Source organism: Gobio gobio, assembly GCF_949357685.1.
Source record: "Gobio gobio genome assembly, chromosome: 25".
NCBI classification, from domain to species: Eukaryota; Metazoa; Chordata; class Actinopteri; order Cypriniformes; family Gobionidae; genus Gobio; species Gobio gobio.
The window spans coordinates 17,344,807-17,369,837 of NC_137121.1; the positions used below are offsets into that span (position 1 = coordinate 17,344,807).

At 39.4% G+C, this 25,031-nt stretch overlaps 1 protein-coding gene across 1 annotated transcript; it reads right to left on the minus strand.

The window, feature by feature from the left end:
- Positions 1–778: 778 nt before the first annotated feature.
- On the minus strand, positions 779–21,796 carry LOC307121835 (putative polypeptide N-acetylgalactosaminyltransferase 8; the record flags this gene model as incomplete). Its single annotated transcript, XM_079809593.1, has 10 exons — positions 21,581–21,796; positions 21,275–21,503; positions 9,117–9,283; positions 7,135–7,318; positions 6,846–7,043; positions 1,809–1,923; positions 1,536–1,721; positions 1,307–1,444; positions 1,110–1,205; positions 779–1,030 (listed from the first exon to the last, which is right to left on the minus strand). The coding sequence occupies exons 1-10, from the start codon at positions 21,750–21,752 to the stop codon at positions 779–781; spliced, it is 1,737 nt and encodes a 578-aa protein (XP_079665719.1). The 5' UTR covers positions 21,753–21,796.
- Between the last annotated feature and the right edge of the window lie 3,235 nt (positions 21,797–25,031).

Consider the following 25,031-nt stretch of genomic DNA (forward strand, 5'->3'; position numbering starts at 1 on the left):
TGAAATACTGATTCATCTGACCACAGTACACGTTTCCACTGTGTGATGGTCCATCCCAGATGCCTCCGAGCCCAGAGAAGTCGACGGCGCTTCTGGACACTGTTAACATAGGGCTTCCTTTTGGCACAGTACAGTTTTAACTGGCATTTGTGGATGTAACTACGTATTGTGGTACTTGACAAAGGTTTGCCAAAGTAGTCCTGAGCCCATGTGGTGATATCGCTTATAGATGAATGACGATTCTTGATGCAGTGCCGCCTGAGGGATCAGAGATCACGGTTGTTCAGCTTAGGCTTGCGCCCTTGTCCTTTACGCACTGAAATTCCTCCAGATTCCTTGAATCTTTTAATTATGTTATGCACTGTTGAATGTGAAATATCCAAATCTCTTCTTATCTTTCTTTGAGGAGCATTGTTTTTAAACATTTCAATAATTTTCTCACGTATTTGTTGGCAAACTGGCGATCCTCTGCCCATCTTTGCTCCTAAAGGATTAGACCTTTCTTGGATGCTGCTTTTGTACCAAATCATAATTACAGTCACCTGTTGACATCACCTGTTTCAAATCACATCATTATTTAACCATTTTACCTCATTACTAGCCCTAAATTGCTCCTGTCCCAACTTTTTTTTAAATGTGTTGCAGGTCTGAATGACAGCAAAGGATGCATATTTACAAATGACATGAAGTTGACCAGAAAAAACATGAAATATTTTGTGTTCATATTGTCTGCAATGAAATACAAGTCAAAGTAAATTTAGAAATCACTTCTTTTTTTTTATTTGCGTTTTCCATACTGTCCCAACTTTTTCTGATTTGGGGTTGTACATAAAAATAAATAAACAAACACAATGCACCATACCTGACTGAAGTCCCAGTATATACTCAGTCCTTTCTCCTTGGCGTGTTTACAGTCATGTAACCCTGGTGTGCTTCCACTACCGGAATCCGTTAGACAACGGTTAGAGTTATACTTGTGAGATTTGAGTCCTCCAATGTAGATCTGTCCATTACGGTTGTAGTAACAATGCTGTAAGAGATGTTGAAATGAAGAGTGTATTTTGGACATAGCTATTCACAGCAAAGGTTTACACTTACATATACAGTACCTGAGGTTTATAATTATGACACCCATACAGAATAGGTACACTTCCAGGAACAGGTCCTTGATCAATACAGTAGCTTTCTTTAAGATTATTCTTCAACTGTCATGAGAAACAAACAGCAGAAGTTTTGGAATAATTGGGTTAGATGGACAAACATTAGGAGGGAAATTGTGTATATTAGAAGACTTTGAGCAACTTACTGTGCCATAACCCATTATGTCTTCCAAGCTGTCTAGCAAAGGATATACATTTTCCAGATACCATTTAAAGGGCTTACAGTTGAGTTTCTCTCGTAACTTTTTTCTTTCAGTCACATCACCAATATCAATACCATGATCCTGGAAAAACAGTAATGATATGAGGATACAAGTTATAGCAAGAATGTTATTAAACTTATCTTGAACTGACATTGAAACAATGTTTAGATACCTTTAGAGGGAGATTCCAGACAATATTCACATTTGATTTATATTCATCCATCCAGATTTCAGCGACTCTCAGAGCATTTCGAACCATGGGTTTGCTGAGATCCAGTGAATAAGGCTTATGTGCTCTTTCAATGTGCGCAATCTTTGAACATGGCACCACTTCAATACTCCCGCCACAGAGCCATACCTGATTTATTAATGAAATATCAGATTTTTATCAAATTCAAGTACTTTTTACAGATTATATGCATTGTTTGGTGCAGGAATAACTTACACGTATTCCTAGTTCAACATTTTCACCCCCATAAATTGTCATTCCTTCATCCAAAACTCCAATTTCTCCCAGGAATTGACGATCAGCGACAAAGATACCCATGATCGAGGGACTTCTGACAATGCAGAAAAATAAACAGATTTTATTTTCAAATTTTCTACTTGAGTCAAATCATAAAACTACAAACTGTAGCCTATTTATCAAAGTCGGCTGAAATGGAAGTTGCGACAGTCTTTTCCCTATTGTGATGTATATCCGAGTGAAACGGCTTCACAAACAAGAAAAAAATTTAGGGCGGGACTTGATTTTGCCCTTTGGGAATCGATTGGATGGTTGTGGTTTGTTATTGCTGTGATGTCATGTGAGTGACAGGTTGCCCCGCCCGCATCAGAGAAGAGAAGTCACTACAAGAGGGAGTTATTTTTATTAAAGATTACAAGGACACATGAATTTTAAAAAATAATAAGCACAAATAAATCTTTAAAATAATAATTAATAACTAAATAATAACAGCGTCCTTGAGCTCTATCGTGACAAACCAGTCCTCGGATCCGATCTGTGGCGCAATTTGTCTCAAGGTTAACATTTTGAATTTTAGCTGCATGACTGACTCGTTCAGAACTCGCAGATCCAAAATGGGACACAACCCCCCATCCTTCTTTTGAACTATGAAATACCGACTGTAGAACCCGGTTTCGGAGGGGGGTACATGTTCTATGGCCCCTTTCTCCAACAGGGTTTCAATTCTTGTTCCATTACCAGAATCTGCTCAGGGCCCATCATGGTGGATATGACCCCCATAAACCTGGGCGGGCGAGACCGAACTGAATGTGATAACCCTTTTCTATGGTCTGCAGGACCCAATGAGAAACATTTAGCAGTAGCTTCCACACTGCCCAAAATTCTACTAGTAGTACCAGCCTCTCAAGGTTTTTTGGCTTCTGGTTTTTGTTGTGCAATCAGCCTGATGCCCTGTAACAGCGAACTGGCAGGGAACAACCGAACTGACTGCTTTTGGACCCTCCTCGTAGGGGGCATTCATCACAGGACCACTAAGTTTCCGGGTGGACCCTGAGATATGTGCTCGCCAGAGACCGCTGTGCCCCAAAACACACTAGGGGATGGGGTTGGCAGAACAGTCCCCTGAAGGCACCGAAGGGAAGCGGGCACCATAAAATGAGGTGTTAACCTCTTTACTTCAGAGGGACTGCCCTCGTTGGTCTGACCCCTCGGGCGTAAGGACCTTTTCCCCCCGCAGCCTTCTTGGAAATAATGACGGTCCTCAGATCAGTCTTACTCCTTTAAGGCTGCGGTTGAGAGCACCAGCCGACCCCGAGTCTGGGACTCGGGAGCAGACGCTCTGCTTCTGTTGAGATATGTTTGGCAGAAGTTCTCACTCTGCCAAAAAAAAATCTACTAAGAGAACCAGTCTCTTAAGACTGGCCTAGGTGTTACTTGAGTGGTAAATTCAGTGCCTTGAAGCAGCAAACTGGCAGAGAACAGCCGAACTGATTGCTCTGAGACCCTCCTCAGAGGGGGCGAGTATCCCAATGCCTCAACGTTTTTGGGCGAACACAGAGATATGGGCTTGTCGGAGACCGTTGCGCCTGACGCACACCATTGGAGTCAGGACCTCTTCGCCGAAGCCTGTTTTCGAGATAATCACTGTCCTCAGATCTGTCTTATCCCAAGACGACTATGGCTGAGACTACTAAAGGAACCAGCCTCTCAAGACTGGTCTCTAGTATAGCTCGAGAAGCCAATCCAGTGGTCTGAAATGGATGACGGGCAGGAAAGAACCGAACTGACCTCTGTTAAAGTCTCCTCCTGCGAGTAAGACACTGAGACTAGAACTCGCCGGAGACCGCTGCGCCCCAAAGCACACGAGGTGAAAGGGTTGGCATAACGGCACCTGAGGGCACCGGAGGGAGATGGGCACCATATAATGAGGTGTTAATCCTTTTCATCCAGGAATTTCACCATTTATTTCCTCAGAATTAAATGCAGCCAAAGATCAACCAGGCAAGTAAACACGGTCTGGACAAAGGCTGAATAGTATATTAATACAGATATTTAACTCCTCAAATATTAGATGATATTTATTTTTCTCAAAAATTAAATGCAGCCAAATATCAACCAGACAAGTAGAAACGGTCTAGGTGAAAGACTGAATATTGTGTATTAATTCAGACATCAACTCAGATTCAGCCAAAGATTCTTTATTGACTTTCTTCCCTTGAGAAGAAAGCCAACAGGAGCAGAGGTAAAACTCGAGCTAGTGCATATGTTACATGTTGGAAGTTTATGAAGGAACACTGTCAGCCCCCTTTTATTAGAGCTGATCTTGCATGCTCCACTCCCAAACAAACAACACATCGCGTGTATCCCCATTCCCCACTTGTAATGAAGCGAGGGCAGGGAGGAACACACAATCCAAAATGCTGTTTGCTTGGCATTATACTCCTGTCTAGATATATATTATGCTTGTGGACAAACAACAATAAATATACAGAGCTAGTTTCACACACAACGCTTGCTGAAGACAGAAGCTGACTATGTTTGGTCTGGGTGCGCTTTATCCTTCCAAGACTTCACGTGCCACTGGACTGATTTCAAAAGTGCTTCACGACGCAATCACACAATCAATCTCAACGCAACGAGAGTTCCCTTGAAAGGGAACCGATTTTTTTTCTTTTAAAAATGTATCTGTCAAATGGCAGGGGCAAAAATAGAAAATTAATGAAAAATAGAAATTAAAGAGAGTACTATTTGTCTTTTACTCTATCGTGATATAGGCTATGTATAATAATAGATACAATTCAGAGACAACGTGCAGTGCGTGTCATGCGTTAACCCGAGCTCTTTTATTAACCTCCTTTTACATCCTGTAACACACTTAGCATCTTGGGTGCATCCCAATTTGTGTACTTATGTAAGGCTTACTATTCTATTTTGAAGTATAGAGCGAGGAACACATGTACATTGCAGAGACGTCTATTTGGTGTGTGTTTTTTTATCTGGAAGATGTATTTTTTTTATAGGGTTTTATAGGTTTTATCTACATTTATAAAATGTCTTTAAGAGTAGGGGTGTGCATTGGGACTGCCCTCACAATTCGATTCGATTACGATTCACCAGGTAACGATTCGATTCAATTCGATTCTACGATGCATTGCGATGCATCAAAATTCTACTGCACACAACAAGGCAAATTTTTAATCAGTCATGAGGCAATACAAGCAGTCAGATATTGAACAACAGATTGTATTGGCTGCTATGTGTGTATTATCACTCTCCTGTATCTTTGACATAAATGTCATTAAATAAAATAAAATAGAATGGTACAGGGTATTGGATATGGCATTTTCAAACCTGAAAAAGAAAACATAAATCACTGCTTTCAGTGCTTTGAATGAGAAATGTTTCTCTTCTCTCTGCTTTAGAACCATTTGAAATTATATAGAGCAATAATAACCAACTAAGCCAACTTTTTCCAGCAGTGAACATAAGTGTTTTTTTTTACACACAGTAAAAAGCTTTAAGACAGGGCACTTCATGAACTCCTGTGCAAATATTAATCCGTAATTACAGTCACACTATTGTAACAACAACCACCACCCAGGCACCCAGCAATAAAAATATTCAGTGCACTTAACGTTGACACTAGGGACTCGTCAATTCTCGTGCTTGATTTTAGTGTGGCAGGGCGTAAGCAGCGCATATTTTTCTCGGCGCCCATGTTAACAGATTAGAGCATTCACATCGCACGCAGAGGCGGCACGGCAGCGCATCGCAGGAGCAGAAGCAGCAGTGCCGCGATCGAGTCTATTTTTGCCGCGCTGCTCACGCTGATTTAAAGCCACAGTGGATTGTTCTTGATCAAAACTGACCAGATTAACATGGAAAATAACAAATTTCACCATGAAATCATGTAGTGAAGTGCCCAGTGTGTTTCACAATCACCATATGACATCCAGAGCTGTTAAAAAAAATTAAAACACAACACTGCCAGAAGTTTTTGCCCAAACTTCAAAAGCCTGTTTAAATGATTAAAACTAGAAGCATATATTCACTTTAATGTTAACTTACATTTATCATGTGAACTACTTATATACAACAAGTTATATGCATGTGTGTTAGTTTGGGACAGAGGGGAACGCGGTCGCATTTGCTGCCCATCATAAATCAAAGCACGAGACAGACGGGGCTCGGAGGAGAAGACCGGAAAATGTGACATAATGTACAATATTTGTCTGTATTTGCAATATCTGCGCGAGACAAACGCTGCCAGTGTGAATCCACAATGGGGGCGCGGGCTCCGGCTCTCCATACCCACCGCTCCGCGTGAAGCCGGCGTCAGAATCCGAAATGTGCCCAGATGTCCGCTTTCCAAGCTTTGGGTACGTTTTTAATTACCCGTCTATCGCGGCCATCTCCCTCCGCCTCAGGCAGCCATCTTGATTGTTGTTGTTATGACCCTGGAAGTAGGCCTAATTGAAACTTCACAACTTTATTGTCCAACTCAAGTCCAGAAAATAAACGGTGACATAATCGATTATGGCACTTTGCCGCATCGATGCTGAATCGTGCATGCCCCGCATTGCGATGCATCGCTGAATCGATTATTGTTGACACCACTATTTAAGAGGTTTATGATTTAGAATTTATGTAAAAACGACGTTGATCAGATGTTTGTACATGAAACGCTGTTTAAAAGACATCTTGCATGTACGTGTGCTCTGTGGTTACTGAAAATTCCACCAAAAAACTGCACCAATTGCACTTCAATTAAACGGATGATGCACTCAATTAACGGGAAAATTGGAATATTGGACGCTTCGTGCGGTCAACTGTCGCTGTTTTCCATACATAGTGGAGGGGAGAGTCTGTCAAACTCTGATGTTAAATCACAAAATAAACTTATTCAAATTCATACACAGTTGAGTACATAGGGCATATTATAAGTGCATAATGTGTAGTGCATCATTTGGGACACAACTAAAGTGTTTAAAATGCTGAAAAAGTGAAACCACTTACTTCCCTGGTTCTGATGGGTCCTTCATTTTGTACCATTCTGGCCGGAAAGACTCGTACATGCACCAAAGGTTCCAGTCAAACGCATGAGCAGAGGGCATATACTTAACAACCTCCAGGGTGTCAAAACGCACTTTGTCAAACACTGGCGAAAGCACTATTGTCCTGTCTGCTTTGATTCTTGCAAGCAGTGGCTCTGCCCTAGAACAATAAGGCAGTCAAATGTTTCTTTAGCAAAGATAATACATCTCTCATGTTATTATACTCAGACTGTGGTAGTATCACTCTTTACCATTGCTTGTGAACCTCAATATGGGCATCCAGAATGGCCACCACCTGGCCTTTGGCCGCTTCCCAGCCTGAGACTCTTGCCTTGGCAAGGCCCATCTGCCTTTTGTGTTTCACTTTCTTGATTAAGCCAGGTTTTTCTTTATTAATTAGATCAACATACTCATCTAGAGGCGTTTGCAGATCGTCTGTTAAGAGAATTTAAATATTTAATAGCATAAATTGTTATATTTAATTATATAATTAGAATATTTAATAGAATAATTTATGAATTCATTCATGCACACTGTGTATATATCTGTATTTTTCTTTATAAACCTCTGATTCATGCTTAAAGGTCCCATGGCATGGCATTTTTCTATTATTTTATAGTGTTTTCTGAGGTGTACTTATATTATTAGTATGATTTTTACATCATAAAATGTCATAATTTAGAAATAAAAGGCATTTTTTCTATACTGCTGTTTGCCCTGTGGCTGAATGCCCTGCTTCAAGAGGCGTGTCTGCTGTGAGACTTCAGTAAAAACGCCCACTGTTGTGATTGGCTGACATCTTTGCATTTTAAATGAGCGGAGGGGGCGTGGTTTAACGAGGCACGAGCACTGCAGGCACGAGTCTGCCAGAGAGACGGATGGACCTGTGTTCACTTCTCATCAGTTCTCTCAGCATGTCTGAACTGTTGTAGTTACTAGCATATACTTCAGGTTATTAATTTATTTCTAGTCGGAGGGGCTGTCACTCATGTCAGAAAGTTAGTAACTTTAGTAAATTATGGATCAGCGCTGACTCGAGACGCGAACCGTTTAGAACGATTCAGTCCGATTTGGTGAACTGGTTCGGTTCACTAAAAAGAACCGATTCAAAAGAATGATTCGTTCGCGAACCGGACATCACGGAGACGAAGCGATTGCTAACAAAGTTATTTATAGTAACTACTGAGTTATGAGAGCGCTGTCTGTCAGCGCGAGTTTGTTGTGTTTGTATCTGAGAGTTCTGAATAAACACGAGTCCCAGTCACACCGAGTCCTCTTCATCATTATTCTACCAACTTTGTAACACATGCAATGTACCATTACAGCGAGATGAACGAGTTAGTAAGTGTTGAGTATAGCATTATTTCTAGATATGTTCCAATCATATGAATAGCGTCATTGACGCGCATTGAGTAACGTTACACAGCGCAAACAAAGACACAACAGCTGTAATCGAATGTAATCCAGTTTATTGTGGGGAAAGCTGGCTAGCCTAGCCGGATACCCTCACGCTTACCCTCCTTCTGCTTAATCTCACGCCGCGTTTGGTGCCTCCGCTGTGGGCCAGATGCAGTACTGGGGGTCGGGGATGTTGGAGGCCGAGCTTCGGCGTGCGTGAAGTTTATCTCTAAAGATGTGACTGCTGATGTTAAACAGAAAAGACTGTATGCACATTTTAGAACAGATAGACGCGACAAGGACGTACAAAAACACTGACTCACAAGATAGAAAACACGAAAACACCGTTCTGTCGGGAGAGAGAGAAGCCGCTGCGTGTCCACAAATAATAAATAATAAGCTACACATAAGAAATCAATGATCACAGATCAGAAGGAACTGAAGAAAGACTTCTGTTTTCATTTATACATCCAAACACTGAGAAACTGCCAGTGTTCACTCGTTCACAAGTAACGTTAATGATCTCTCGAGCGTTTGCATGGGTGTGGCAGATTCTCTGGGCGGGGGAAAGGGAGGAAACCGCTCCTGCTTGGACGTCAAACCAGGAGACTTCAGGATTGGCTCGTCTGGCCTGTCATTTTCTCAAAGGCAGAGAGAGACAGCCAGAACTCGGGTTTACACCGATCAACATTTCTATCCACTTGGGGACAATATTCAGGCTAGGGGAACTCATATTAATGTTGAAATACCTCATAAAATGAAAATTTCATGCCATGGGACCTTTAACAATAATAAAATAAAAAAAAAATTAACAAATATTTAGGATAAAACTAACCATTCAAGCTGTTGTCGTCCACCAGGATGATTTCTGCGAGCAGATGAGCAGGTGTTTTGTCAATGATGCTGCAGATTGCCCTTTTAATGATGGACAGAGCCTCATTTAAATAAATCAGAACCACACTAATGGATGGCAGGTCCTTAGGGTAGATCTTCGCAGCACATCTGTTCACACAAACACACACACATTTGTTTCACTATTAGTGAGGACTGTCACATTTTTGTTTCATGTTCATGTCTTTTATTTTGTAGTTTGGTTTCTGTTTCCTAGTCTTGTGATTCCTTTGCTATGATCAGGGCTGTTTCCGAAATCGCCCCCTATACCCTCATTCACTATTCCCTACATTAGTCCACAGATATAGTCCACTTCGAAAACGAGTGAGTGATTTCGGACACTAAGTGCGCCAGAAAGGCTGCCGTTTTTGCAGTTTGTGCTTGCTGTTTGGCAGCTCCAGTAATAATGAAAAGATTTATCCTGAACTCTGCTACGGAAACTAGCATGTAACCTTAATCAAACAATATAATAATCATCTTAAAAAGGATCATTTATACCTGTATGCATGATATTGGGCTGGACCAGTGTGGTTCGGAAGATGGATGGATGATTGATTCAGCTGTGGGCACTTTTTGAGGGAACAGCCATTTAGTGGTGTCCAAAATCATAGTGGACGTTATTAAGTGCACTCATTCAATCCCACAATGCACCACAATAACGAGTTTGCAACCGATGTATGCTCGACGGCTAGAGAATACCCATAATGCACTGTGAGAGTCGCGCCGTGCATTTTATGAATTCCCGCGTTTCGCCAGGAGATGGCATCGACTCACACACTTTTTAAGACCAATGATATAGAGTGCCGAAGTAATGACGTCACTTTGTAGGCCAAAACGCGGAAGTGAGTTAGCATTTTAGCCCTACCGGTTCCCTCGCCCTAAAGTCTATGGGTTTTTTGAATGGGTTTTTGCTAAATCGCCTGAAATAAGGTCTGTGGTTAACAAAGCCTCTAAATATTTTCACGTTTTGATCTATGACATAAAACACATTAGTTAAAACCTGCTTGTGATTTTTTTAAACTTTATTGTATCTTAAAAACGATGGTTGCTAACAAGTTGCTAAAAGGGACTACATCCTTTGGCGGGGACTTTAGACGTCATCGTGACAAACAGGCAATCTCTCACTAGCCCGCGTTTCAGCCTAATAATGAAGAACTTATGTGGCGTGAATAAATCGCGCTATTCGCGCAAAGTTGGATGCTTGAACATTTGGAGTTTACTCTCTTCACATGTTCGTCTCGTTGAGAAATGGCTGACATGGGCTGTGTTTACACGTCTTTTTGTGTTAAAATCTACTGTTAATGTGTGACAACGTAGTTTTAAGACTTTTTCAGTCGATAATGTAGTTGTTTAAAGCTCAAATCTGTTGTTTATTTATAAGAAGAGTGCCTATTAAACAAGTTGTGAGCTCCAGTGAGTCAGCGGCGGTCAGCGCTTGTTTAGCCGGCGAGAGTTGACTTTCCTCGGCTAGTCCTTCTGCCGTCTGCCGCTGGCTCTGATGTCTCTGTGGTGTGTCTCCAGCTATAATTAGTCTTGTGGAGATTTAACGGCCCATATTTGCTCTCATGGATCTATAATTTGTTCCCTGGCGAATCGTTTAGGCTGAGTGCAAAGTGAAGTTTCATTACTTGTTTATTTTTAGGCTATAACTGTGCGTTACCGTTGTAAGTTAGCCGACTAGCACTGACTTTGAATGTTTGACTGAATTGTTTGCTTTATTTCATGTGTAGCTTATTATACGTCTTGTATTATTGATCATACATAAACTTGCATTTTACAAAAAGAGACTGGGTTGTGTTTCATGTCATTTAATGTTATCACAGTGATAATCATATTGTCTGAAAAAACATTAACAAATGATAAATCTCAGAGAGGCACGCATAAACAAAATTAGTTTCTAACATTTTTGGAAAAAACGAATGGGCAATATTTCTCATGAAAAAGTGGATAAGTGTTCATACACAGCGCAGATCATAATGAGCGAGCATGCTTTTAAATAAAGTTTGAGAAGCTTGATGATGACGTTGATCCGCGACCATGGTGTGCTGTAGTCCGTTTATAGCCTACCGTTAGCATTTTATATCTGACGGCTTTATTTGGGCTTCAAAATGTATACATTTTGGATTAACTTGTAAAGATTATCTTGGTAGACAAAACGTGTAAGGGTCATAACTCTTTGTTGAACACAGATCTTATTTTTTGCGATTTTCCAAAAGTCTATGGGGAAAATGAATGGCTTTTTGATCGAGGGAACCCATGCGCCGCTAACTTCCGGGTTGGCCTACAAAGTGACGTCATTACTTCGGCACTCTATAGGGCCCACTCACTTGTATCGTCACTAATTGAGCACGTCTGTTTACATACCCTGATAAACACTGATTAAACGCGTTAGAAGCTTTATTTTCACTTTTCTAATATTTTCTTCATATTCATAGAAAATAAATTCCTTTCCGATCTGATATATGATGGAAAAAAGGATCAGTGCGAGTTTGGCAAAAGGCGGATTTGAACCTCTGATCAATTTGCGTCAAATCTTAACGCCATGCGTCTTACCTCTACACTATTGGTGTTGATGAAGATTGTATATTCCATAGGTGTGTCTTCCTCAACCAGACATTTAAACAAGCCGATATATTTAAATATATTTTTATGTAAATTGCATCTACTCCAGTAAAATGTTTCTGTTAAAGGACCCACCGACATTTTTTTTGCTTCTGACGCCCATAATATAAATAGTAGCCTACTATAAAGTATGAAATATATAGGCCTACTATACTATATATATATATATATATATATATATATATATATATATATATATATATATATATATATATATATATATATATATATATATATATATATATATATATATATATATATATATATATATATATATTATACTATATACATATTATTGTTATTTTTTTAATTAAATGCTTATTAGTTACTTCATTATTCCCCTTTCCAAGTAAGTTCAGTGCCACACAAGTAAAGAGTTATTATAGGGTTAACTTTAAGCTTGTTGGCTCGTTTTTGGAGTAGTGGAGTAGTGGAGTAATGGAGAATGAGGGTACATAGGGCGAATCGGACAGCGGTAAGTTCATTAATTCAGGGCGCGGCTCTCTCAGTGCGTTGAGAGTACACTGTCTGGTTGAGTGAGAGAACGATTCAAAAGCATAAGGAGTTGTTTCTCGTTTGCTCTCGAAATGCTCTCGCGGGACTTTGCTGTCATACGCCGATCGGGCATCGAACAAGCATATTCTCCAGCGTGTAAATCTACTGTACACTAGTTATTGCGGTGCATGGTGGGATTGAATGAGTGCACTCAAAAACGTCCACTATTGTTTCGGACACCACTACAAATGGATGTTCACTCAAATAGTACCCTATTTAAGGGTATAGGGGGCGATTTCGAACACAGCCCATGTTTTGTGCTTCCCTAGTCTTATGTGTGATGCTCTTATTGGTTGATTGTCTTGATTGTTCACAGGTGTATCTTGTTAGTCCTTATGTGTGTATATACCAGTGGCGCAGTGGCGGCTGGTGATAATTATTTTTGGGGGGGGCGTTATTTTTTTCGGCGGGGCGGGGCGGGGCGGGGTTAGGGTCGGGTTGGATGGGGAGGCAGTATCAAGATGCATGTTGACTAAATTCAAGCATTAAAGAGAAAACAGTGTCTTCACTTTTTATCTTTTTACACATTCATTTCCCACATATAATTGAATGAGGAAAGGAAAAACAAAAGAAAACAGCAACAACAGACTAGCATGTTGACTACTTGAACATACATTTTGCTCTCCTTTCTTTCTGGCCAGCATATGTCTCAATGACTCTCTGATTAAAGTCAGTCATCTCAGTAGTGTCATGACGTTTGCATTGTTCAGTTAGATATTTGAGGTCTCTTACCCCCGTTGTTGTCCACAAAACTTCAGTACCGACACTTTGAAATAAAAGACAGGGAAAGCAATAAAGGGCATTGCTAACAACACATCCAGCCAGCCACCTACGTTTCTCATAACAAGTGTGTGAAGCTCAGAGTGCAGCTGCGTCCTGTCACTGGCCTGCAGCTGGCCCGCGCACTTTCGCTGTAGTGGCCAAGAGTGTAAAGTTGAATGACAGGTGACGAGAACCAATCAGATTGGATAAAATAACACGCATCCAATTCTGATTCGCCAGGGACGCTGCAACCTGCGTTCGGATGGGTGCTCGAGCCCCTGCCCTTTTTCAAAATGAATCAAAAGTGCCCCTCTCAGACAAATATCAATGATAATATCGTGGTCAATAAAACTAAATAAATGTGATTATTATAACATGACAATGTATACAATGGTAACGAACGGCTCAAAAGTCGGACAATTTCAGTTGAGGCGTTACCATAACGCGTTGCTATGGGTCGCGTGCGTTTTAATTGACAGCTGATTTTCCTCTGTTCGGAAGCGGCTCTCGAGCCAAATATGGTCCTTTCAGAGAGTGTGTGGCCTCACGGGAAAAAAGTAAACCAATATTTTTTTTTCATCCATAATCAAAGCTAATGTGTTGATTTATTTACAAATCTATATATTATATATTTTAAAGTATTACACAATTCACCAATGCCCGTTTGTTATGTATACACCAACCAATCGTGATCTGGCAAAGCAAGTTCAAATTCCATTGGGCGATGTGAAACGGTAATTTTCTGTTCTTATTCATAAATCGGTTGAAAATGACATGGACAGACGAACTAACGTTTGTGGAACGATTTCCTGTGGTTTGTCTCATTTTTTAAATTGCATCACTGACAAAATGGATTTTAACAAACAAATCCCTGCACAAAACCACAGCAGCAGCAGCAAAAGTCGCATAAATGGTAAGTGTTAAATTCACTTGTATTTATGTATATTGATCAGGGCCGTGCAGAGAGTTCTGCAGGGGCAGGGGCTCAAATGTAAAAAAGGGGCAATATATATATATATATATCCTTATGCTCATCAAGCCTGCATTTATTTAATAAAAAATACAGAAAATAAATATTCTGAAATATTATTACATTATGTTCTTTTTAACTTTTTATTATCAAAGAATCTTGAAAAGAGTATCACAGTTTCAATCATTGACATTAAATCCTCATATTAGAATGATTTCTGAATTATCATGTGACACTGAAGAGTGGAGTAATGATGCTGAAAATACAGCTGTGATCACAGGAATAAATTATATTTTAAATTATTTTAAAATAGAAAACCATTATTTTAATAATATTTCACAATATTGCTGTTTTTTATCAAAAAAATGCAGGCTTGATGAACATAAGAGACTTCTTTCATAATGCTACATAATATTCAAAAATGGAAATATAATTATTAAGTCCTTTCACGTCACCATTTCGCCAGCACTTCACATAATAGGCCTGTAGGTGCCGGTGGCACTTGGGTTTTGTTAACTTTGATAGTTTCATGAAGTAGTAAACGGTGTATCAATATACATAAATACAAGTGAATTTAACACTACTTACCATTAATGCGACTTTTGCTGCTTAATGGTTTTGTGCAGATTTGTTTGTTGTCAGTTAAAAACCATTTTGTCAGTGATGCAATTTATAAAATGAGACAAACCGCAGGAAATCGTTCCACAAACGTTAGTTCGTCTGTCCATGTAATTTTCAACCGATTTATGAATAATGCTGCCTTCACGTGCTATCGGAAATTTGATTATTCCGACTTCTGAAGTCGTGATTACGAGCGCATTGCATTCAAGATTCAAAATGTGAGGGCGTTCATGTGCAATGTTTACCTAGGAAACTCGTATTTACGATAATTCCGAGAGCACGTGAAGGCAGCATAAGAACAGCTTTGCCAGATCACGATTGGTTGGTGTATAGTATACATGACGGGCATTGGTGAATTGTGTAATACCTTAAAATATATAATATACATATTTGTAATTAAATCAACACATTAGCTCTGATTATGGATGGGAAAAAAAATATTGGTTTACTTTTTTCCCGTGAGGCCACACACTCTCTGAAAGGACCATATTTGGCTCGAGAGCCGTTTCCGAACAGTGGAAAATCAGCTGTCAATCAAAACGCACGCAACCCATAGCAACGCGTTATGGCAACGCCTCAACAGAAATTGTCCGACTTTTGAGCCGTTCGTTACTATTGTATACATTGTCATGTTATAATAATCACATTTATTTAGTTTTATTGACCACGATATTATCATTGATTTTGTCTGAGAGGGGCACTTTTGATTCATTTTGAAAAAGGGCAGGGGCTCGAGCACCCAAAGCCCCCCCCCTCTGCACGTGCCTGATATTGATACACCGTTTACTATTTCATGAAACTATCAAAGTTAACAAACCCCAAGTGCCACCAGCACCTACAGGCCTATTATGTGAAGTGTAGGCCGGCGAAATGGTTACGTGAAAGGACTTTATTATATTACCATTTTTGAATATTATGCAGCATTATGAAAGTCTCTTATGTTCATCAAGCCTGCATTTATTTGATAAAAAACAGCAATATTGTGAAATATTATTAAAATAATGGTTTTCTATTTTAAAATAATTTAAAATATAATTTATTCCTGTGATCACAGCTGTATTTTCAGCATCATTACTCCACTCTTCAGTGTCACATGATCATTCAGAAATCATTCTAATATGAGGATTTAATGTCAATGATGGAAACTGTGATACTATTTTCAAGATTCTTTTATTAATAAAAAGTTAAAAAGAACATAATGTAATAAAATTTCACAATATTAGGCTACTGTTTTTTTCTGTATTTTTGATTAAATAAATGCAGGCTTGATGAGCATAAGATATATATATATATTTATTTACATATTGCCCCTTTTTTACATTTGAGCCCCTGCCCCTGAAGAACTCTCTGCACGGTCCTGCACAAACACACATTTTTATCAAATCATACGTCATTAATAGCGGTTCACTTCCGCGATTCTCCAAGTAGGGCTCGCTGCAGCCTGCGGTGGATATCCAACTCCGCTCACATCCAAGTGTGACGTCAGAACCCCGCCCTGCAGCTAATTTCATTGGTTACAGTTACGGGTAGTAGTGATGGAAATTTCGATTCTTTCAAGAGATTCGTTCATTTTCAGTTCGTTCATCAAAATGATTCGTTCAGATTCGTTCATTGATTCGTTCAGTGACCATTTTTTTTTATATTCCATAAATATCCCAGCAGGTGGCAAAAAGAGTGTCTTATGCGTTATTTCTTAAGTCAACGAACGTATTTACTTACAAAAAAATAATTTGGCTTTATTAAAATGTGTGCATCTATCATTAAATAAAATAAGTCTAAATAAGTGGTTCAGAAGACCAAAGCACAAAGGTTTTCTTGCATGATTAACAATTAATTGTTTGGTCAGACATTTACACATTCATATTATTCAGATATATCTGGGATTATGGTAAACGAACGTAGAGTTATAAACAAATGTAACCTAAAACTTCGCTTTGCAGCCATCCGCTCTCTGCTTATTGCTGAACGAGAGTGATTCACATGCTAAATGACCGACATCCATTTCCACGAACGAGATGTACCACCAGTTCGTTCACGAACGAGATCTAGCAGCAGTTCGTTCAATTCGTTCACGAACGAGATCTCTCTCTCTCTCGTTCAGTGATGGGCGTGTTCGTTCAGTATCGTTGGTGGTTCAATTCGTTCATGAACCAGATGTAGGCCTATCAGTTCGTTCGTTCACGAACGAGATCTCTCGTTCAGACTCAAAAAAGCAACTCGGTCAGATGGACGTGTTCGTTAACTCCAATAATATCGCATTTTTTATTTGTTTTGCAGTTTTTGGAGAATTGCATGACATGACTCAAACGTAATGAAGTAATTTGTATTAATTTTATAAAACAACAACAATGAAAATAAATAATACAAACACAATACATCAGTAATTATACATTCATTTAACCATCAGCCTGCATTATTACACTGTTTTCATTAAAATGGTAAAGTGTACATATGCCTAACTACACAAGCCGAGCTCTACATGTTCGCTATCAGTATCGTTCAATAGCTGGTTCATTTCGTTCACGAACAAGTCGAGAAGGAGATCAGTCTTTGGTTCAGAGTCGGACTCAAAAGCATCGGTCAGTAAAAGGCGTATTCGTTCACTGAATTCAACAAATCACATGCTCCGTCACATCTTATACTCGAACGCTATTGGCTCGAAGTTTTGTCATTGACAGGATGAAACAGTCCACAGAGCTGCGCATGCGCTCGCTCCTCGCTGCTAATAGCGCCATGCTGCTGTGGAGGGAGGAATTTCAGTGAACGAGAAATATGAGTCAGTGGACTACTTGAACGAGAACGATTCGTTCACCTAAAAGATTCGTTCAAAAAGAACGATTCGTTCACGAACGTAACATCACTAACAGGTAGGTTTAGAGATCAGTGTTTGGTGTAGGCAATCAGTACTTAATTCGTTACAGTGACGGTTAGGTTTAGGGAAAAGAGTTTGGTGTAGGCAATCAGTAGGCTACTTAATTCGTAACAGTGACGGGTAGGTTTAGGGAAAAGAGTTTGGTGTAGGCAATCAGTACTTAATTCGTTACAGTGATGGGTAGGTTTAGGGATCAGTGTTTGGTGTAGAGGCAGTCTCTACTGTGATTGATATGACCAATAAAATCTTAAAAATCGGCTGCAGGGCGGCATTGGCCTGGCCTCTGACGTCACACTTGGATGTGGGCCGGGTTGGACATCCACCGCATTTAGTACGATTGCGTTCACATCAGCGGCGAACCGTACCGGAGTTCACATGAACCGTACCCCAGACCACCCTTCTGGGTGCGCACCCGAGTAAGAGACCAGCTTCAGGTCACATGCTGCCCGTAGATTTTTGAACTCAGATAGACATCCATTTGTCCGTCGTCCCTCGCCCATGAAACCGCATGAAACATATTGAAGAACATATAAAATAGTTAACCGATCAAAGCCAGTTTTTATTAAATGCTGAGGCTCTTACTAACAGCCGGCACGTCGTATGAGTAAACGTTTTTATTTTTATTTCACTTTTATATCATTTTTGCATAAATGTATATTTCTGGAATTTTGATGGGGGCGCCGCGGATGCAGGAGAAAAAAGTTTTACCAATAGAAACCAAAAATCTAGTAATTTTCATCATCAAAGGTCAGCAGCAAGACATTGGTAAATTAAATATAAAGGTAGATTATGCATAAAAATTGTTGTTTTATTTAACATTTAATTATTGGAGGTTTGCATAGTACTCTGATTTTGCATTTGACTGATTTTATTCATTTTGAGGAGTACAGATACTTTATTGTGCAAGTGAGATAAATAAATGCTCACATTTAGTCTAGAACTACAATAACCCTCATGTTCACACACACACCTCTGCACTTATTTTTCTCAGCATGGGGGCAGGAGAGCTGTCAGTCAAATAAATGTGAAAAAGTAACTTGCGTTACTTTTTTGAAAAAGTAACTCAGATATTTTGTTGTAAATTTGAAAAGTAATGCGTTACTTTACTAGTTACTTGGCAAAAGTAATAATTTTACGTAACTCAAGTTACTTGTAATGCGTTACCCCCAACACTGCCCATGACCCTGTCGCCGGTTCACCACTGTTTCTTCCTTGGAGCACTTTTGATAGATACTGACCACTGCAGACCGGGAACACCCCACAAGAGCTGCAGTTTTGGAGATGCTCTGACCCAGTCGTCTAGTCATCACAATTTAGCCCTTGTCAAACTCGCTCAAATCCTTACACTAGCCCATTTTTCACTTCACGTCATAATGTAATGCCTGATCGTTATATAGCCCTCATATTACCATTGTTCCTTGTCTAGCTGTGATGTTAAGCTGTTGGTGATTGTGTTTGTTCATGCCAAGTCCTTTTGTGTTACATTAATATCAAGTCAAGCCTGTTTTGGACTGTTTTTTGTCACTTTGTTGATCCTTAAATAAACTGTGCATGAGTTCTTAAAGCTCGCCTTCAGTGGACTATCGTTACAAGGACCACTGCATAGACTTCTATCAGGTTAATGATATTTTCACTTAAACCAACCCCTAAACCTAAACCTACTCATCACAGAAATGATGTGCAAATTCTCAAAAGTGTCCTCAATAGTCAGTTATAATATTTCACTATATAAGTGTTCTATAAATGTCCTCATAAAACACTTTTACGTTGTAATACCAGTGTAATACCCATGTCCTTACACACATTTGCACACACACACACACACACACACACACACACACACACACACACACACACACACACACACACACACACACACACACACACACACACACACACACACACACACACACACACACACACACACACACACACACACACACACACACACACACACACACACACACTAGTGATGTTACGTTCGTGAACGAATCGTTCTTTTTGAACGAATCTTTTAGGTGAACGAATCGTTCTCGTTCAAGTAGTCCACTGACTCATATTTCTCGTTCACTGAAATTCCTCCCTCCACAGCAGCATGGCGCTATTAGCAGCGAGGAGCGAGCGCATGCGCAGCTCTGTGGACTGTTTCATCCTGTCAATGACAAAACTTCGAGCCAATAGCGTTCGAGTATAAGATGTGACGGAGCATGTGATTTGTTGAATTCAGTGAACGAATACGCCTTTTACTGACCGATGCTTTTGAGTCCGACTCTGAACCAAAGACTGATCTCCTTCTCGACTTGTTCGTGAACGAAATGAACCAGCTATTGAACGATACTGATAGCGAACATGTAGAGCTCGGCTTGTGTAGTTAGGCATATGTACACTTTACCATTTTAATGAAAACAGTGTAATAATGCAGGCTGATGGTTAAATGAATGTATAATTACTGATGTATTGTGTTTGTATTATTTATTTTCATTGTTGTTGTTTTATAAAATTAATACAAATTACTTCATTACGTTTGAGTCATGTCATGCAATTCTCCAAAAACTGCAAAACAAATAAAAAATGCGATATTATTGGAGTTAACGAACACGTCCATCTGACCGAGTTGCTTTTTTGAGTCTGAACGAGAGATCTCGTTCGTGAACGAACGAACTGATAGGCCTACATCTGGTTCATGAACGAATTGAACCACCAACGATACTGAACGAACACGCCCATCACTGAACGAGAGAGAGAGAGATCTCGTTCGTGAACGAATTGAACGAACTGCTGCTAGATCTCGTTCGTGAACGAACTGGTGGTACATCTCGTTCGTGGAAATGGATGTCGGTCATTTAGCATGTGAATCACTCTCGTTCAGCAATAAGCAGAGAGCGGATGGCTGCAAAGCGAAGTTTTAGGTTACATTTGTTTATAACTCTACGTTCGTTTACCATAATCCCAGATATATCTGAATAATATGAATGTGTAAATGTCTGACCAAACAATTAATTGTTAATCATGCAAGAAAACCTTTGTGCTTTGGTCTTCTGAACCACTTATTTAGACTTATTTTATTTAATGATAGATGCACACATTTTAATAAAGCCAAATTATTTTTTTGTAAGTAAATACGTTCGTTGACTTAAGAAATAACGCATAAGACACTCTTTTTGCCACCTGCTGGGATATTTATGGAATATAAAAAAAAATGGTCACTGAACGAATCAATGAACGAATCTGAACGAATCATTTTGATGAACGAACTGAAAATGAACGAATCTCTTGAAAGAATCGAAATTTCCATCACTAACACACACACACAATAGTTCATGAGTCCAAAAGTGACAGAAAATAAATTTTGTTACAAAAAATATATTTTAAATATATGTGTGCTAATAAAAATGTATTTCAAATGTATGCTTTATTTCACTTTGTCAAACACTGGTGAACGCACTACTGTCCTGTCTGCATTGATAATTGCAAGCAGTGGATTTGCCCTAGAAAGACAGTTGGTAATGCTAATAAAAATACATTTCAAATGATAAAAATGATCAAAGAATCTCAAACTGTTTCACTGTTTCAGCAAAGCAGCATATTAGAATGATTTCTGAAGGATCATGTGACACTGAAGACAATCCAGCTTTGCCATTACATGAATAAAATACATTTTCAATTAAACGTAACTAGAAAACTGTTATAAAGCTGTTACCTGTGGTCTCGAGTATCAGGGATTGTTCTGTTCAATGGTAATCTGTTACTGAGGAACACATTGTATCCAAAATCACGAAACTGTCTCTCCGCTTCCGTCTGTTCTTCTTCTGTGAGTTCAGCTCCCCATGAACTGAATAGAGCCGATTGTGGATACAACTTCTTAACCTCAATTTTCTGCTCCACAACAGCCTCTTTGACTTTTTGATTTTTGACCTCTATGAATTTAGCTGAGGAAGAAAGTATAACAACTGAGAATGATACTGATAATGTTCTTAAAATGTATGTAATATGAAAACAAACTCACATATTTTATATAATTGATCTTCTAGTCTCTTCAATCCTCTAAGAACCTCCAGATCTTCTGGCCTTTGTAACGTTTTGTCATTACTCTTCTCCTGTATAAGTGTCATGCTCACAAGACTGTAAACTATGACTACAATAACTAACAACACACTAACTCTTGCAGTAACCCTCATTTTGCAAATGTCCTTCTAGTTTATGAATGCCTGTTCATAATGTTGTAGTTCACTGGTTTTGACACCTCTGATATGAGACATGGGAGTGGTTAAAATAATTGTTGATTTTACCAGAAGCATAAATAATTGTCCAGATTAATGTTTAAAAAAAAACCAAAAACCTCTGCTCACCATGGCTGTATTTATTTGATCAAAAATACAGTAAAAAGCACAATTAATGTTGTGAAATATTATTAAAATTTAAAATAACTTTTCTATTTGAATATTTTTTAAAAGGTAATTTATTCCTGTGATGCAAAGCTGAATTTTCAGCATCATTACTCCAGTCTTCAGAGTCGCATGATCCTTCAGATTTTCAAGTTAACACTGTGTCATCGTGTCAACACACTTTATGTTGAAGTTTCTCTGTGCCTAGTTTCTGTGTTCTTTCCTGTGATCAGGTTGTAGTTTTGTAATTTTTTTCATTTTTTATTAGTCTGCTCCAGGTGTGTCAGTTTCCTTGTTAAGCTTGTTTACCCCTCTTTTTAAATAGCCTTTGTGTTCTCTTGTTCTCTGTTGGTCGTTGTTTGATGTCATGCAGGTGTCTGCGGTTCCATGTGTTTTCTTTGTTTTTTGTCAATGTTATTTTGTTCCTGATTTATGTTATTTTCATTAAAATCTGTCCCGTGCAGTGTCAGTTTCTCTTTGTAAGCGGTACTTCGATTTGTTTAAGTAGTCCTTGTGTGACACCTAGTGGTGAAAAATGTTATTACACTGCTTGATAGAACGGAAGCACGTAAAGCCGTAGAAGAAGAGACTCGTTTCCTGTGATCTGCGTTTTGGATGCACGACATTGCTTGCTGTCTAACGCCCGTTTCACACATACTCCGTCTGCAGTGCGTATGCGGTGCGTGTTGCGGTGCGTATGCGGTGCAGGAGCAGCACGCGCTGTTGTGCTTTCATATATGCTGCGTTTGCAGCGCGCAACTGATCCGCGGTTGTATACCACAAACACAGCATTTATTCATTATTATTTTCATTTCAAATCCAAAAGTTGTTACTGAACATGGCTTGTCAGAATTGCAATTCTCTTTGTTTACACTTTCATAGATGTCACGTTTTAACGTAGGCTAGTAGCCTACATTTAAACAACGTTTTATTCAGTTCATTACTTTATATTTATATAGCCTATATAACGTTATATAGCCTATACTTAAGCTCACACAAGTGGCAAAACATTGAAATATAACTTATAGCCTATAAACATTTTAAATTAGAAACTTACAATAGAAACAGTCGACTCTCGTCTTCTCTTTCGTTTTTAAACCCTTTTAAAAGCAGGTCATAAAGACCTTTGTTTTTCCACCTCCAGGAATGTACGTGCTCTTCCTTATTTCAATTTTTTTAACCTAAATGCCAGGTAAGGTGTCGTTTCCTTGCTTTACCCGAGAAAAAAAAGCCATGTGTTGACTTTGAAACAGAGTATATTTTAAATGACATACATCTGTGGTAAAATTACTAGATTTTCGTGTCAGTACATGTTTATTTTAAAGCGAACAATGTGCTGTCACTTTAATTCCGCAGTGCAGCACAGCAAAAAATAGACTCGGTACGGAAACGATCGCCGGACTGCTGCAGACGCACCGCACCTGGAACGGACTGACGGACAGCATCTGCGCGCAGTGTGAAAGCTGTAATCCGTTAACATGGGTACGGAAAAAAATACGCACCGCATACGCACTGCAAACGGAGTATGTGTGAAACGGGCGTAATCCTTAGAGTAGATACGACCGTAAGTTATACATTTCATAATGAAAACAACTGTAGTATTGTTGTGTTAGTTTAAAAGCTGGTCGTTGTTGAGATGCTTAGATTGATGTTTAATGTTGAAAGCTAGCCTGATCTAACGGACAATATGCTAATGGTGCTGTGCAATCCTTTATTGATGACTGTCTGGAAAACGACTGGGCGTTGAAAACATCTTCTCAAACTATAGCCAGTAGGGATGGGCGATATCTTATCGTTTGCGATATACCGGTAAAAATTCTCCCCACGATAAGAATTTGTCTTCCCGCGATAATAACGATAAAGCCTAGTTGATAGCGCGACCCATCCGCACCGTGCCACCGCTGGCCGTCTCTTGATGCCCTAAGCGTACGTTATTACTTTATGATGGCCGCGGTGGCTACATTCGTCAATTTGTATAGCTGAACGGGGGTTGAAGAGAGAATTTTCTCGGTGTCCCGCGGCGGCACTGAATCCGCATCTCACGTGCAGAGCGAAAACAACTAGAAGCTGCGGAAGAGTTCATAGCTAAACGAGGGGCACCTGAGGGTAATCTGAAGCTGTACATACAGATGTATTTTTACTCGCTGGACTTGGACTGAGCGCTTAAGAGATTCGCTCTCTCTCAATCGATCGGTAAAGCACACTATTTCTGTTCATCTCAATGAATGCGCAGTGCATTTGACGCACATTAAACACTAGTGGAAGGCGCGCGACTGAGAGCGCTCAGTGTTTCACACACACTCAAAGAGAGAGCGAGAGAGTCTTATACCACACAGAATTGACGTGCTACATGTAAACAATATCCTTTGTTGTATTTTCCTGTAAAATAATGGCGTTTATTTGGAATTATTCAGCCTTTCGTGAACAGGAAGAACGGAAGAAACGAATGCACAAACGGGAATCTCATTGGCTGGTTTTGATTTCAGCAAATCAGTTAGAATGAGCGCTGACAACGTGATTAATATTCATGAACCCAGAAGCTCATTATTCCTTAGTGCAGTTTATTTTTATTAGTAGAAGAATTCGTGGTATTATTATCTTATCAACTCAAATTAATCATTAAATCATTAAATCATTATTTTCATTATTATGGCATACATACTGTAGAACAAATTATCTATTGTTTCAAAGTATCACAACAATCTTTGTTTCCTTTGGCATAAAGACAACTGTGCAGAAAAGAACATAATTGATTACAGAATGACTGTACATGTCTTTGGCAACAGTCCTTCGCTAGCAGTCGCTATATACGCTCTAAGACGAGCAGCAGAGCTTGGTGAATCGGAGTGCGGAACGGACGCCAAGGATTTTGTACTCCGCAATTTCTATGTTGATGATGGCATCACATCTGTCCCTACTGAAAGAGAAGCTATTTATCTCTTAAGGTGCACACAGACAATGTTTCATTAGTTTGTATGATCCTCTCGGGTTTATCTGCCCAAGGCAAATCTCTAGTGAGAGAACTTTCAACAATACAACAGGATTGGGACACCATCCTTCCATTAGACAAAA